The 15,982-nt window shown below is 42.9% G+C and overlaps 2 protein-coding genes across 2 annotated transcripts in view; both read left to right on the top strand.

Moving 5' to 3' along the window:
- Positions 1–10,501, top strand: part of LOC118780559 (EF-hand domain-containing protein D2-like) — a 32,147-nt gene extending 21,646 nt beyond the window's left edge. Inside the window, exons 2-4 of the mRNA XM_036533128.1 lie at positions 4,758–4,905; positions 5,329–5,463; positions 6,618–10,501. Of these exons, the coding sequence (XP_036389021.1) occupies positions 4,758–4,905; positions 5,329–5,463; positions 6,618–6,749 (415 nt within the window). The 3' untranslated portion in view covers positions 6,750–10,501. The remainder of the gene's footprint in view (positions 1–4,757; positions 4,906–5,328; positions 5,464–6,617) is intronic.
- Positions 10,502–12,301: 1,800 nt separating this feature from the next.
- Positions 12,302–15,795, top strand: taf10 (TAF10 RNA polymerase II, TATA box binding protein (TBP)-associated factor). The gene is made up of 5 exons (XM_036533761.1): positions 12,302–12,648; positions 13,894–14,051; positions 14,153–14,217; positions 14,421–14,535; positions 15,084–15,795. The coding sequence occupies exons 1-5, from the start codon at positions 12,501–12,503 to the stop codon at positions 15,171–15,173; spliced, it is 576 nt and encodes a 191-aa protein (XP_036389654.1). The 5' UTR covers positions 12,302–12,500; the 3' UTR covers positions 15,174–15,795.
- The last annotated feature ends 187 nt before the right edge of the window (positions 15,796–15,982 follow it).

Here is a 15,982-nt window from a genome sequence, read left to right on the forward strand (position 1 = left end):
AAACTGCAGTTCACCGTATGAGAAGGCAGGCAGCTTCAACTATCTATCCATTCATTATTATTTAACTTTTATTTTACTAGGAGAACTCATGTCTCATTCACAGCGATGACCCGGGGAGTGAAGGAATGCAGGGGGATTACACAGGCAGTCGACCGTAGAGGGGCGGTATGGTGAGATGCAGAGAGCCTGTAATTATTCTCTCAATAAGTGTCGTAAGACGCCTTAATGACCACAGTGAGTCAGGACCTCAGATTAGTGTCTCATCTGAGGGACATAATATTCTATAGCTCGGCGCCCCCCGTAACTGCACTGGATCATTGAAGTTAATTAGGCTAAAGGGAAGAGTGCCCCCTACTGGTCCACTAGTATCCATGTATCCATGGTTCATTTAAAGTGGTGCATCAATATGTCCTGATCAATTAAAAGCTCATCCAGGAAGTGGATTAAAAAAGAGGTAAACAGGTAAATAAAGAGGCAAAAAGCATAGAAAGCTAGTATGTCATTTCCTTTGTTTAGTGTCTGCCGTATGTATCAGTTTTAGATATGAAACAGGAAGTAAACTTGAATGACACAGAGCAGAGCCTCCCAATGTCTGATGGTTAGAACTGAAGCCAATCTCCAGATCAGTTAACGTTACATTACATTCATTCATTCATTTGGCAGACGCTTTTATCCAAAGCGGCTTACAAGTGTGGCGGAGTACAACACAAGCAAAAAGCCATATAAGGAGTCAACAATATTAGAAGCGCTGCGTGACCAGGTTTCAGTAGTTGGCCAGACAAGATACAAGCTATCCGGTAGACACACAAGCCAGCTGGTAGTTAATGATGCAGAAAGTGGGCATTTAAGTGGTCCCATGATCTTTGCCATTAAAAGAGGCTGACTACCGTTTGCTTTATCTTTGACCTCTGAACTGTTCCATTAATGGAATGTCCACACAGTCAAGTAATGATCAATCACGCAAGCAAACCTGAACTCCTTCTGAAGACATGTGAGAGCTGATCTGATTGGTTAGCACATCCTTAAATAAACATAGCTCATTATTTCATCACTTAATGGCACGCATTCAATGTCGGTTTCTGACATAATGGCCTTAGAGGGCAAAATCATTGTAAACGGCTAATTCAAACTCAAGGTCAGTGAACAACCCATTACATTTGAGAATTCAATGAGTGAAAGGGAATGAAAGCCGGCATAGGCAGGAGTACTGATGCTCTGCACTACGTGTGAGAGAGTTTAGAAATCTCACATCCCAATCTAAGATGTCCTAGATCTGAACACAAGCCCTGGGATATTTTGAAGGCGTGGTGCTGTGCTCTGTTTGAAGAAGACCCCATGGCCTTAAAAGCACATAGCAATGTGTGGCTGGGTGGTGAGGACTCCATGAAAAGCGAACGTGGGTCAACAATGTCAGAACTCGGCTCTCTGGAGGGCGTAGGTAGGACATCCTGCACTGGAAGAGCCCAGGGAGACAGGGTTATGAGGTCCAGGGTGTCCTCATGCAGGGTACGCAGTTTGTGACTGTTTGGGTGCTGTGTGCTGCACTGTATAATATGTAACCTATATTTATCTATATTTGAATTTATTTTAGTGTGTATGTATTTATGGCAGCAGTGGTTGTTCTGTGTGAGGGGCTGACACATGTTCAGATGCGGCCGGCTGTGTTTGGAATGCTCCATTTTTCCTGCGGCTTTGTTAGATGCACTTTGTATTCCTACATTTGTAAGTGACTCTGAAGAACAGCATTGGATAAATGACTAACTGTAATGTAGATACATATAAATTGCTCTGGAGAGGAGTGTCTAATAAACGACAAAATGTAATGTAAATTTATGTATCTGGCTCTGGATGAGGGCATCTGCAAGGCAGAATAATGTAAGGTAGGAATTAGAGCCCAGGGTACCCAAAGGGAATCCTGTGAAGAACAGCTGGTGGTGTACATGTGTGTGTGTGGGTGTGTGTGTGTGTGTGTGTGTGTGTGTGTGTGTGTGTGTGTGGGCTTGTGTGGTTCAGGGTTTGGAACAGGAGGCCGTGAGTGCGACTGCTCGTGGGGCCTCACCCCAACTGCCTGGCCTTCAATAACAAGGTGTCTGTTGCCATGGCGACCCTGACTTGGAGAACAGGAAGTGCTTGTGGGCTCATGGAAAGAGAGAGTGAGGAAACAGGAAGCAGGTCCTTCAGATGGAGCTTTTCCCTCTTTAGCATGTTCCACACTGCCATGCTCCGTCTCTGCTGGCCCGGCTACAGGCCGTCCTCCTCCACTTCATCGCTGTCATAAGCAATGCCTCTACAGGAAGGTATACAACCGCTATCCTGCAAGACTCTTGACTCCGAACTTAGATGTTAAGAAATGGACAGTGCTCTGCCCCCAGCATTCCACCACTGCCACAGCCTGCCCTTCAATCTAGCCTCCGTTTCTCTCCCATTTGCTTGTTCCCTCCATGCTGTTTGCTAGCCATCTGTGCAGACTGATGTCCCTCATCCCCTTTTTATTATCCACCACCACAACAGAGCAGGGGCTGAGACACAACCTTCATACAACCTTCAGACAATCTTTAAACATGCTGCCGTATCTCATGATAAAATCCTCCTCGTTGCTGTGGTGTCCCGCGCGGAGCCCAGAGCGTGCGGTCTTGACGATGCAGGGGATGGCTGAGTCGCAGCTGGTCCCCGGAGAGACCTGCTCAGGGACGGTGACGCAGTCGTGGGTGACAGCGACACAGGGGAGCAGCGGGGTGCTCACCCTCGGAGCAGCGGCAGTGATCCAGAGCACAGCTGGCGGTGGGTCTCCAAAAGAGGAGATGCTGTTCCCATCCTCAAAGCTCTGCTCCCTGTGTATTTTAAAGTCTCGGTTCCTCTTTCCTCTGTCCTGTTGGTTCCTCTGGCTGATGTTGTGGAGTTCCTCTCGCACGTGATGAACAGCATGTGATTGGATAGTGTCAAACAGCGAATCAAGGAAGAGTGTGATGAGAGGCCCTCTGCTTACCTCATCTAGAGGCGGGAGTAGAATACACTCCATGGGGTAAAACCGCACACTGGGGTTTTTTTTTCAGGAGGAACTATTAATCTGTCCACTTTTATGACTCTTTGCCTCTTTTGGGAAAGTTGCCTCTGACTCTGCCGCAGCTCTTGTTTGGTTGTGTGGACTGCGTGTAGCGCAGGGGCACGCATCCAGGAGTAAACAGGGGGAACCCAGACCATGCAAATACAGGAAGCTCCTCTGCACGGGACTGCAAAACCTGCTGATGCAGAAACCATGCACCAGCCAGAGACCTTCATTATCCATGTCACAGTCCCGTGATTTTTCCCCCCGAAGCCCAGAGCAAAACGAACCGTCAGGGAGCACTCTGCTGCTCACTGACGCAATTAGCCTCAACCTGACAAGTGTTCTGAATCATTGCAGGGCTCGGCCACTCTTCTTTCAGACGCTGTGGGGTGTTCAGGTGAAAGTTTAATGCTTTCCCAAGGGCTGTCCTTTCAGAGGATTTCACAAGTGTGTTTTTTATTTCCTTGGTAGCTGCATTTTACTTTAAATTCAGCAGAATGTTGTAGCTGATTCAAATTTCATAAATAACACAACCCATTGCCTTTTTTTCTCTCTTTTCCTGAGCAGCCTTATCAGAGAGGATTTTCCTGAGAACTGTTAATCAGTCAGAAAGTCGATTTGAATCAGATCTGCATAGCAGACGGAAAAGCTGTACTTACGCAATCGGAAATTCCACTCAAGAAATGAACAATCAGATACGGCAGACGACAACTGATTTTGTGGAGCCCTCTGTGACTATGCACCCTACACAACGATGCTGCCATCTGTTGGCCATATGTGGTATTAAGTCCTTATTTTAGGTTAAATTACCCCCGTCTCACATTTTATGTTCAGAAGGTGTTCAGTTTGATTAAGAGAGAAGAGAAAGATCCCTTTCAGCATCTTATTTTTCCACTGATCTGAATACTGATCCAGGCTTTTGGTGAGGTGACTCTGGTAATAACTAAATTTCCACAGAAGCTGGAGATACAGTGATACAGATACAACCTACAGCGTTGTTAGAGGTACTCGCTTCAGTCTGCTGTCAGTGCTCATCATCCGTGCTGCAGAGAGAGCTTGTGTAGCTGGGATCTCTCGGAATTAGTGCTGTTATGTAACCCGGCTGACGCTGCCAGCCTCGGTGAGTCTGAGTGTGCGAAGAATAGGCCTCTGGGGACTGGCACTCTTCCAGCATGCCACTGTCCATTCACAAAGGACAGCTGCTGCTTTAGAGTAAATCTTTCATGCACTATTATCTGTGCGTCCAGCCTGTGCGTCCAAGCAGAGCTCCACACAAACACTGTGTGTGTGTGTGCGTGCGTGCATGTTCAGGAATAGATTATACCAGCTAATGGCACTCTCAGCAGAGAATAGACAGAGAAAATAATTTTTTCCTTCTTTAATGAAATGGAAATATGAGTATTCCAAAACTGAAATTAAAAAGGCTCTCTCATACTCTCCATCTGTCTTCTTTACAAATGAGGTATACACCTGCATTGCTACAAGACAGGAGAAAACTCAGAGCCCCATGCCTTTTATTACTTTAATCTAAAGTACTGATGTTCTAAATGAGCTCTGCACAATCAGTGTGCCTCTGTACCCCTTGGTAGAGAGAGATTTGTTTAATGAAAATGTCTATGAGGCAAGCAGATGCACATTTTGACTGGCCCAGGTTCAATCCTGTTATTTCTGAGGTACAAATGAAGCGCTGGGTCTCTCTGCGTCCGTGCAGGTACGATGCCGGGAAGGACAACTTCATTGACCTGATGGAGCTGAAGCTGATGATGGAGAAGCTAGGAGCTCCACAGACCCACTTGGGCCTGAAGAACATGATCAAGGAGGTGGACGAGGACTTTGACGGCAAGCTCAGCTTCAGAGAGGTGAGACACGGGATGGAGCAATGACTCAAACTGCCAAAAGGGTGGAGATGGCCATGAGCAAAACAAGGTTTAAATTACTCTCTTCTGTTTTAAATCAATTACTTAGATTACTGGTGCAGCTTCATTTTTTCGTGAAAGAATTATAAAATGTTGTACTCAAGAGTCTGACCAGTATTCAGTGACAAGCCCAACGGTATCGACGAAGCTGTGAACGCCACCTAGTGGGCAGTGAGATTATTGGGTTTTCAAAGTCAAAAATCAATCACTAGTGCTAATGCATTTCGAAACCATTTTCAAAACTATTATCCTGCTATTGACTCAGGTATTGAGGTATTGTATTGCAAATGGATACCCACAGTGCCTTTAGCAATGGATAAAGATGATTTTGTGTGGCGCCCGTCTCTCCCCTCTTCCCCCCTGCAGTTCTTGCTGATCTTCCGGAAGGCAGCGGCAGGTGAGCTTGCAGAGGACAGCGGGCTGCACGTCCTGGCGAAGCTGTCCGAGATCGACGTGTCCACCGAGGGAGTGAAGGGAGCCAAGACCTTCTTTGAGGCCAAAGTACGCCAGCCGTAGAAACACACACACACTCACACACACACACACACACACACGCACACACACACACTCACACACTCACACACACACATGCACGCACACACACACACACACTCACGCACGCACACACACACACACTCACACACACACACACTCACACACACACACACACACACACTCACACGCACACACGCACACACACACACTCACACACACACACACGCACGCACACACACACACACACACACACACGCACGCACGCACACACACACACACACACACACACTCGCACGCACGCACGCACGCACGCACGCACACACACACACACACGCATCCACGCACATCTGGCCATTTGAATAATTAAGTGGCAAGTAATCCCAAAGCTTTCTCTTAAATGTTTGACATTACAGCTTTCTTGTGTTACAAAATTCTAATTACTAAACGGAGCTAAATTTAGTGAAATTGATTTAAATTACTGAGAATAAACTTTTAGGTTAGGTTGAGTACAATGAACAATAACGTTTAGAACACAGACCTCACAAAAGCTGTGATGTGTCATGAGCATTTAACATAATTTAAATTGATAAATGCCATCCTTGTTAATTAAACAATCTCACGTTGTAGCTTTCGCAAGCACACAAACTACAGACAATCTGCGGTGTTTCGCAAGCATAATCATTTATTCTAATTACGCAATTGGTGTTGATTATTCTGTGAATCATTTGTTTTATTGTTAATCAAGGAGGATACAGGGGAACAGGTCTAAAGTAATGATAGATTTAAAGGTAGTGTTCGGGCTTCCCCTGTTTCCAGCTCAACCACCGCCACTGCATATAGGGCAGGGCCGGCCCAAGCCTTTATGGGGCCCTAAGCAGAATTTGATTTGGGGGCCCCCCACTGCCTCGGTACCGCCAATACTGTTGCCTGTTGTCAATGCTTATTGCGTTTTTGTATGATTACCGTTGACATAATATATCACAAAAAAACATTTCAAGCTCTCTTGTGGGACATTTTAAGGGCTCTTGGGGGCCCTCTGGTGGCCACGGGGGGGGGGGGCCCTAAGCCTGGACTAGGCCCCCCCTTAGGCCCTAACTAGGCCTAAGCCTAGTTCGCCTGGAAAAAAGCAACACCTTAATCATTACTGTGGTCTCTGGCAGGTCCAGGCAATCAATGAGTCGAGCCGCTTCGAGGCAGAGATTCGCCAGGAGCAGGAGGAGAAGAAGAGACAGGCCGAGGAGAAAAAACAGAGACAAGCCGCGTTCAGGGAGCTCCAGTCAGCCTTCAAGTGACGGCCACGCCCTGCAGCCGTGCTTGCTCTGTATACTCTGTCTGTCTGTCCATCTGTCGGTGTTCCTGCGTTTCTTTTCCATTTTTTTAAAAAAGAGAATATATCTTTGAGAAAACTATATGCAAAGTCTTGGGGGCTCATCCACACTGCACTGGGCTGGAGGTGCGGAGGAAGTGGCTGAGTGTAACAGTCCAGTTTATCCAACTTGTTCAGCAAGCTGACGAGAATCTGTACTGTTTCCGTGAGAGATATAGTCAAGAACGACGAGGCCTTCATTCATTGTATTAGTACAGTAGTAGTGATCCTTGTAATGTGTTTCCTCAATTGTAACAGTAAATATTACAATTACAGTTTATTGAGACACTCAGAACAATCCTTTGCCCTCAAGAGCTGGAGTATCATGCTCCTTGTAGGCGTGTTTTCTGAATTGGATTCCCTGATAAATCCTACTGCTGATCTGAATTCAATGGATTGGACATGCCCAATTCCCTCTGATATATTATTTGATTGTGAAGTTTTTTCCTTTTAGCAGAGAATTGAACCATTGTTCTCAGAGAAAAGAGCCAAAAGACTAAATCAAAAGACTAAAGAAAGAGACTAATATAAAATGAAAAAGTTTTTTTTAATTAACAGTTAAATGCATTATTATTTCTCCAACTTCCTAGAATGTGTTTCAGACATGTGAATATAACTACTTTTGACTAAGGTGTAACAAAAAAAAACAACTTTTCAGTCTGAATAGAAAGTAAGGGTTGATCTGAGATTTAGATGTGACTAACCCCCATACTGAGAGTCCAGTCCATTGTATTTACATCAGTGGAACTTGCTCATTGTTTGTAATGTCATTTCCTGTGTGAACAGGAAGCGCTCCATGAAAAATAAACAGGTAACACTGGCTGCTCTGACCTGCTTCAGCTAGCCAGAGCTGGTGTGCTGCTGCCGTAGGAGAGAGCACATGAACACCCATCTGTGCAGACACTTGGTGACCATCCATTGCAAATGCTTCTAGTTAAATGATCAACGCCTAAAAACACCAGTTATATTTTTTAATGTGAGTGGGAGGGAGGGGGGAGGACGTGTTTTTGCATGCATGGTGGTGGTGGTGGTGGTGGTGGTGGTGGTGATTTTGAGCAGTACGTGTGTGTTTTGCATGGTCGCCGTGCGGTTCTGATAATCCTGACCCTGATGGTACGCTAACATGAGTCTCCTCAGCCACTCTGTCTGCCTTAGGTCCAGTTTGAGCTCTTTGTCAACATTTTAGACCAAGACCCCATTGCTATACTGACCTCAGCCCTGAATTACCACTGCAACCAGCACTCAATGAAGAGTAATACAAGCAATTGTATCAAAGCAACAACTGATCCAAGCAATTTCAAATGAAACCATCTATTGGCATTAAAAATGCCTTGTGACAAATTTTAAAACAAATTTAAAAATATATTTTTTAAAATTCCCATTGGATGACAAATAATCAAACAGTGACCTAACTGTCCTTGCTGACAGAGCAATCTATGTGCTAGGTTTTGGGTCTGGCAGAGGGGGACAGGGTGGCAAGTTTACTAACCTAGGAAGAGTGTCAGCAGCCACGCCATCAGTACTGAGCTCAATGCTTCCTGTTCTGTGTTTCCATGTGACTGTGAAATATCTTTGGGGAAGGGAGGGGTGGCTTAATGATGTGACCTACCTAGCTCAGTTGTGCTGTTTGAGCTCTGTGTGTAGCTTGCCAGTGTTGTGTCTCGCCAGTTGCCATTGTCAGGTGTCTGCCGTGATGCAGAGTTCCAAAATGTGAGGTGCGCCCTCTCTCTGCCACAGCAGAAACTGCAGCCCATATGAGAATTAGAGCCCCTGTGTTTTGTGCATTCATGTGGTATAATGCACAAAATCAATGCTCCATTTTCCTTCGAAAAACAGTTGGCTGTGTAGACATGCCAGTTTCCCACTAGTGCAGAACCTAGAGTATGCCCAATTAACACGCTCCTATGGCCTCCTCCAACAGTGACTTTACCAGACTGCGGTGTTCAAAGACAGCTTTAATATGCTTAAAGGTTTTAGACTGTGTAATACAAAGATAGCTGTACTGTAAGCCTTTAGTCTGAAATCTGTATCTGTAAACTGAAGTCTCAAATTTGCAAGGCAGAGCCTTGGAACTGACTTGGGTATTTAGATTTTATGAAATAGTTGTAGTTTTGCTTTTTAAGTTTTATTTAAAAAAATATAAGGATATTATAAAGACAGTTTCAACACCTAACTCTCAAACTTAGTAAGAAAAATGGGAAACTGTTCTCCAGCAAAAAAACAATGAGGGATCTTTTATTTTGAAACACAGAGGATTGTTGAATGCCAATATGTCATTTTTTGCTTCCTATATACCCACACGGAGCTGATAGAGGTGGTTCTGGAGGTTGCATCAAAGAGATAATAAAAAAGAAATCTGGCAGCACAACTTGGCACAGTGGAACTGAGGGGTGGTGTATAAAGAATAAAGTATTTTTTCATGACAATAAAATAATTAAAAAATGCTTTTAGTTTTGTACAGTAATAGGTTCCATGTAAGGCAAAAGATTCTTGTTCTTTCTTTCTCCCAAAGGGGCACCCACTTCAAGCTGGTCTCTCACCAAAATATACACATCTGTCAGAAATTTCCAGCAAGCGAAATTTCTGACTGTTGTGGTTCTGTGTCTGTTCTATAAATATTGTACTCAAGTGAGACTGGGAGGCTAGGTTGTGGGCGGCACTTGTGTGTCACTCTCTGTTGTCATTCACATGTCTTCATACCGTGGTCTCCTCTTGGGAGAGGCATTTATTTCAAAGCCAGCCGGGTGGATGGCCATGGTGGGAAAAAAAAACAAAAAACTATGCAAACAGGGGATTCTTCTGCTCAGACTGCATTGGAGCAGAAATGTGCTCACAATATGCTTTCTGCCAATGTCATTACTGCATTCTGTTCACATTTACACAAAATACGCAGCCAGCTCCATTTTCAGATCGCTGGCAGTACTTGTATGTGGATGCGGCACTCCCTCTAAGGAGAGGTGATGCAATCTCAGAGACCATGCGATGCAGGTGAAAGAATCAGAAATTACATCCTCTAAGGGGAAGTGATGTCATATAAAGGAGACCAGGCAATGCAGATGAAGGGAAGGGTGTGAAACTCAATCTGACACATGGCTGGCCTGAAAGCTGCCTCATTGGGAGGCCTTCTTTGTCATTTGTCCTCATGCTGATCTCCTTCACATCTTCATAAATACCATGGGAAAATTGTGCCAAGTACTGTAACTGATTTTATCAGCTTCTGTCTTATCTCCATTCCGAGTTAAACATTAAGAGTTGTTGAGGATCAGTGTCAAACAGCATTTCCCTGACTGTGTCCCTAACAGGGGCAATCGACTCTACTCCCGAAGGTCTGAGCTGGACCAGGTCACCTAGTTATATTATTGGAAAGTGTGGCACTGGTGTTCCATGGCTATCGTGATGCCTGTAGCTCTTCTCTATTCATCTCAAAACTTTGACATTGACATTTGACGTTGATTGGCCTCCAAATTGGGAGAGGTGACGGCTGAACTCTGTTGAACGTCCTTGACCATAACAAAATAATTGCATGGTCTGGTCATACAACATAAGCCGCTGTGAGATTGAAGTGTGACCTTCAGGAAAGTCCCAATAAAATCCCCACCAAGAAGTTACAATGTGTCCTTTCTACAGCGCTGAACAGCTTTCTGGTAAACTCTAAATACAAAATGCAACATTAAAGCTGTTCAAGAAAATTTTTAAAATACTCATCAAATAAACTACATAAATGTGTTTTAACTGACAAATATGTCCCATAATAATTGCTACTTTATTACACAGTTAAATTTCTCCTTCATGAAGTACTACCTTCTTGTCGAAAACATTGAAAGGGATTTTTTGATGACTGTGGAAAATTATTTGGCTCAATTTTCCTCTGCACTGTTAACTATTAAATGTCTCTTCCACATTCAGTCCATGTTTCCTCTCAATTCTGTTATTCCATCCCCTCACCTTGTTTGTGACTTTGCTGACTGTGTCAAATATTACATGGTGGCTCATGGATCATCATCTTGTTGGCTTGTAATTATAAATAAATGGCTACTCAATTATGCACATTTATTTTTGATTTTCTTACTAAAATGTATAATTATTCTTGTGGAAATAAACCATAGTTTGAAAACGGAACATGGACATCGTGTTTTATTGCTCAAATTCAATTTTTAAACATTATTCTTCATTTATAAGGGTTCTTCATACAGGTATTTTAGGGGTGGTTTGCGTCAAGATTTAAACACAAGAGAGGAGGGAAAGTCCACATGCAACATTGGTATTTTGATCCGCTTCTTTTTTTTTTTTAGACTTTTTCCTTTTTATTTGAAATTTCCATAATATATGCAGATTTGAAATCAGAAAGCAGAGTGTTGATGTCATATGTAGCTATATAGCATCCACCTTCTACATGTATCTCAAGAATTGTCTACAAACCTACCATGTATGCTCGTTTTCGTTCCAGCTGAGCTCTCACTTAAAGTTTGATTAAGCAGTTAATTGTGTACTTTTGGGTTTGACTTCACTTTACAAGCATCCACTGTTATTTCTTTGTTAAAGTAGAAAGAAACAGTAGGAAATATTTATTCCATGAGAAGGTGACAAGTCACATTGTGTCTGTACTTTTTGTATATCTAGTCCATTTTGGTTTTAGAGTTAAATGTATCATGGTCTAGGCGTTTCCACAATAACTTTTTTCATAAAGCTAATAAGTAGTGCAGACAGGAGAAACATTTTAGATTTCACACCGACATAGCAATGTAGGAATAATGGTTGTTATATATGTATTAACAGTGCAGAACCATTCTTAAATATGGATAGCTATTTGTTTATTGTGTTCAGAATCATATTTGTTTTGTGTTGTGTAAAAGGGCAATTTAGAACATGCAGGCCTAAGTGCTTATTACACAAATGAAATAATACCGTATAAAATGTTGGTCTCCAATCCACAACGTTTAGGACATGAGGCAACCTTGGGTTACATCAATCAGAAACACTCTGGAATACAACTACAAGGAGAAACATTTATGGAGAAAACTTTTAACTGATGTTCACTTCAGGGCAACATTGTTTTTTTATACAAATCCAAAAATAAAACAGCAAAACTACTTTGGAAAAGTGTCTTGTTCTGATGGCTCTCTCTAAACTGGCAAGCAAAGACCACACACAGCATTTTTTTTCCTTTCGCTTCTTTCATGTGTTGTGTTATGATTGTGCTGCTGATAAATGTAATGTGATAATAGCCATAGTTATTCCGTATTATTATAAGTAGGATAATAGCCTACGTTTTCCCATGCGGACACAGGTGGACCCTTCACAACAACTCTTGTCGTATGGATTCAACGCAGAGGGTATCCACTCAGTGCTCGAACACCGCCGCTCTGGCGCATACAGCCAAAGTCCGACGAACAACGCTGCGCGGAACTCGAACGCAGAGCCAATATTGCACGCCCGACTGTCGGACGTTATCTGCAGAACACACGGAAGTTACATTTTGTTTGGAAGCCGTCAAAATTACTTGGGTCTCAAGCAGACTTGATATTCAGCGGGTTGCAATTACTTTTGTTCAGTGCAGTTTCCAGTTCTTTTGAATCAGCTGTCATTCTTATAAACTGTTTCTGATCTCATTGTTGACTAGCTACCGAGGCTAGGTCGCTGGCTGGCTAGCTAAATTAGCTGGCTGCTCATACTGAAAATGAACGTCGATCCTCCACAGCCAGTCACGACTGGAGGCACATCTTCGCACTCTTCAACCTCCACCAGCAACAGCAATAACTGTATCAGCAACAACAATAATGTAGTCTCCAACCCCAGCAGTATTCCGTCTGTAGCGACCAGCAATGGTAAGTTGCCTGACTTGCTAGCCAGTTAGCTAAATATTGCTCGTAATACTTAAATGGTTTTAGCAGTAACGTTAGCTAGGCATGTCCCATAATTTCGGCCTGGATAAGTGGCAAAATGGCATACAGTGTTGTTCACAAAATCAAAATAATGTAGCAGCCAGTCTGAATAGCATGTGCAATTGAGACGTTAACCCCCAACCGCGGCTAAGTTTATTTAAAACTGGAAACTGAGAGAATGGAAAACATGTAGCTAGGCTAGGCTAGCTAGCTACATAAAAGAAGGCTGCCATTTGATTGGTCCGCGGCGGCCATTTTGTCGTATTTTTTGTTGATTCTCGGGAAAGATCGCATAATATGGACACATTTGTGACTGTAAAGGAATGGGTTGCGGCCGAGTAGATGCATAGATTTTTTTTATTGTATGAACAGGCTCATCTGTCTTTTAGCTTGCTGTCGGTGGTCGGCATCTTATGGCGGCGCTGTTCGTGAGCAGGTCGCCCTCCGTTGCACTTCGTTACTAGCTAAAATCATTCCGCACCACAAATCTTGCCGTCGGGAATCTGAAATAAATTACAAGCTACGCTAATGCAGAATTCAGTGAAGAGTCGAGATTTCTGCAAGTTTCAATGCTGTAATTCATTGCAACAATCCTCCTTCGTTATTACCTCCTCAAGTCAGCATGCCATTTGATACTCCAGTCATTGCAAGTCATATTTTGTACATTAGAAATATAGAGAAATGTTACATCTATGTTATGGATGCATAATAGATGAGTACCTCAACGTCAGGATCTTCCACGTTCCACGCTAACAAAAATTGACATTACAGCAAAGACTACCGCTTAGACACCGACGGGGTCGTTCTGTGCTTCCCCACGCAGGAAAATGTGTTACAATGAAGTCATTGCGTCTGATAAACTTAAAAACATACTTTTCAATACAGTCGTTTTATCTGTAATATGTACTCATTTCCTTGTTTGATTCGATTGTGTTGATATGTAATTTTGATATTGGCAAATTGCATTAATTTGGCAGATTGTTGTTTTGATTCCCGTACTCCCGTACTACTTATCACATTAACATTTTTGCGAAATGGTTTCTTGTTCGTCAGAGACAGTCAGAACTGGTGTAAGATAAATGCTAAAAACGTCTTCCAACTAGTATAATTTCATCATGGGAGCAATCAGAAAATGTCGTCGTGCTGTCTGTCCATTCTTCAACGTTGTCATTCTTTTTTTCGTCACAGTCCCTACCTCGGCTGCTTTGGCCCCTCCCTCAGCAGAAACGTCTGTTGCTAATGGGGTGTATGTACCCACGGGGATCGCCAACGGTGACGTAAAGCCCGTCATCTCCACCACTCCGCTGGCTGATTTCCTGATGCAGCTGGAAGACTATACTCCGACGGTGAGACCCGCGCCCGTCTGGTTCACATTCCCTCGCTTTCAGATGGCGGAACATTTTGGCTTGTACAGGTTGCTCATCAGGCTGTTCTGGTCTATTGGCAGATCCCAGATGCTGTGACGGGCTATTACCTCAACCGTGCTGGGTTTGAAGCCTCAGATCCTCGCATGTAAGGGTTAACTCATATGCTTAAACTGTTTCTGCTGATTGTGTGGTCTTGTTTGTCCAAGAATTTATTTTTTACATTTCAGGTAGTCTGTTTAAAAGGAATTTGTTATATTCTTTTTCTTCTCTGGTCAGCAGGACATTTTCAAATGTCAGACAAAACATTGTCCTAGGTATTAGTATTCATTTTTCTTGGTGCATTTACAGAATTCGTCTGATCTCCCTGGCTGCTCAGAAGTTCATCTCGGACATCGCAAATGATGCCTTGCAACACTGCAAAATGAAGGGCACTGCATCAGGCAGCTCTAGAAGCAAGACGAAGGTTAGTTTGGCCATGATAGTGGTGAATAGCATAGCACACCACATGATGTGATGTGAATGTGTTCCATATTTAAATTTTAATTTAAAAAGAGGTTTAGGGTGAAGTTATCTGTTAACTCAGTGCAATCCTAGTCCTGGTTTAAATAGTCACGTGGGTCATCCACCAGATATTCTATGAAGGGGGAGTATCTTTCCATGATAGAAGTAGCAAGGAAGTCAGGCACCAAGATCACCCAGCAGATGGTGCTGATTCACTGTGTTCACTGAGCTCACCTTTGCTAGTTGTTTCAACACTGTTTTTCATACAGTGTACCTGTCTTGTATCTTTTTGGAATATTTACTTTATGTAAAGCATGACTTCATTAATATCCCAGAATTAGTATTTGAAGATCTCGCAAACTAGACAATCAGCTTTGGTTATTTCAGTAGGAGTTATTTCACTTGGTTATTTTTGCTTGCTGTTTAAATTGTAAATTGCAAATTGGGAATGTGTATTTGCTGTATTAGAGTTCTCTTTGTCTTGTAACTTTGAGTCTTTGATCAATGCAGGACAAGAAGTACACACTAACGATGGAAGACCTGTCTCCAGCTCTCACTGAGTATGGCATCAATGTGAAGAAGCCCCACTACTTCACATAATATCTGGGCCTTTGCAGAGGTTGGACTGCTGAAACCGCGAAGCCCTGGAGCCCCTCTGGTCCCAGTTTTCAGCCATGCCTGCACCTCCTCACAAGGACATGTACCACTTTTGGTTACTCTCGTTTGGCCCTGTATAGGAGGGATACAGAAAACAATTTGCTCTTTCAGTGATGTTTTGTTAGCGTTTTTTTTTTTCCTTTTATAGCCTAGAAACAATTCTGATTGTCTGATTTTAAGTCTGTTGTATTTTTGACACCAATAAACGCTCAAAAGGCCAATGTTTTTCCACAGTTGTGACCTGTTTCATGTTACCGCTGTTTGAAGTTAGAACAATGGAAATAATTACGTAATAGAGAAGAAGTTACCCTGCAGGTTTTTGCATTTTAGTTGAATGGTGCCTCTAGGTAGTAGAGAGAGCACAGAGTCTTTTTGAAAAGGTTGTCACTCAGATGAGATTAAATCCATAAGTGTCAGATGTAAACTCATATATAATTATAAATAAGTACTGTGGTCTAGCTGAATAGTACTATGGATTAAATCTAGAGCAAAACAATGCATTCTTGCTGATTCAGAACCATAAACTGTGCATATAATTTTCTCAAGAATAAACAGTATTTGACAAGCATGTGTGGCATTTGGAACAAGTAAGAAACAAGATAATATTTGTCTTACTATGGATGAATGAACTGTGGAATTAAATGTCAACAAAGGCTGAATTAAAGGAACGTCAGCAGAACGATGATGATGATTGACACAGTTTGAAATTAATTGTTAACGTAAAATAAAGTAAGAACAATCGGCTGTTTCCC

Source organism: Megalops cyprinoides, chromosome 7, assembly GCF_013368585.1.
Source record: "Megalops cyprinoides isolate fMegCyp1 chromosome 7, fMegCyp1.pri, whole genome shotgun sequence".
Taxonomy (NCBI): Eukaryota; Metazoa; Chordata; class Actinopteri; order Elopiformes; family Megalopidae; genus Megalops; species Megalops cyprinoides.

Coding starts and splice junctions, on each gene's coding strand:
- taf10 (XM_036533761.1), top strand. CDS start 12,501: ATGAACGTCGATCCTCCACAGCCAGTCACGACTGGAGGCACATCTTCG. Junction 12,649..13,893: donor GTCTGTAGCGACCAGCAATG/GTAAGTTGCCTG, acceptor TTTTCGTCACAG/TCCCTACCTCGGCTGCTTTG. Junction 14,052..14,152: donor TGGAAGACTATACTCCGACG/GTGAGACCCGCG, acceptor GTCTATTGGCAG/ATCCCAGATGCTGTGACGGG.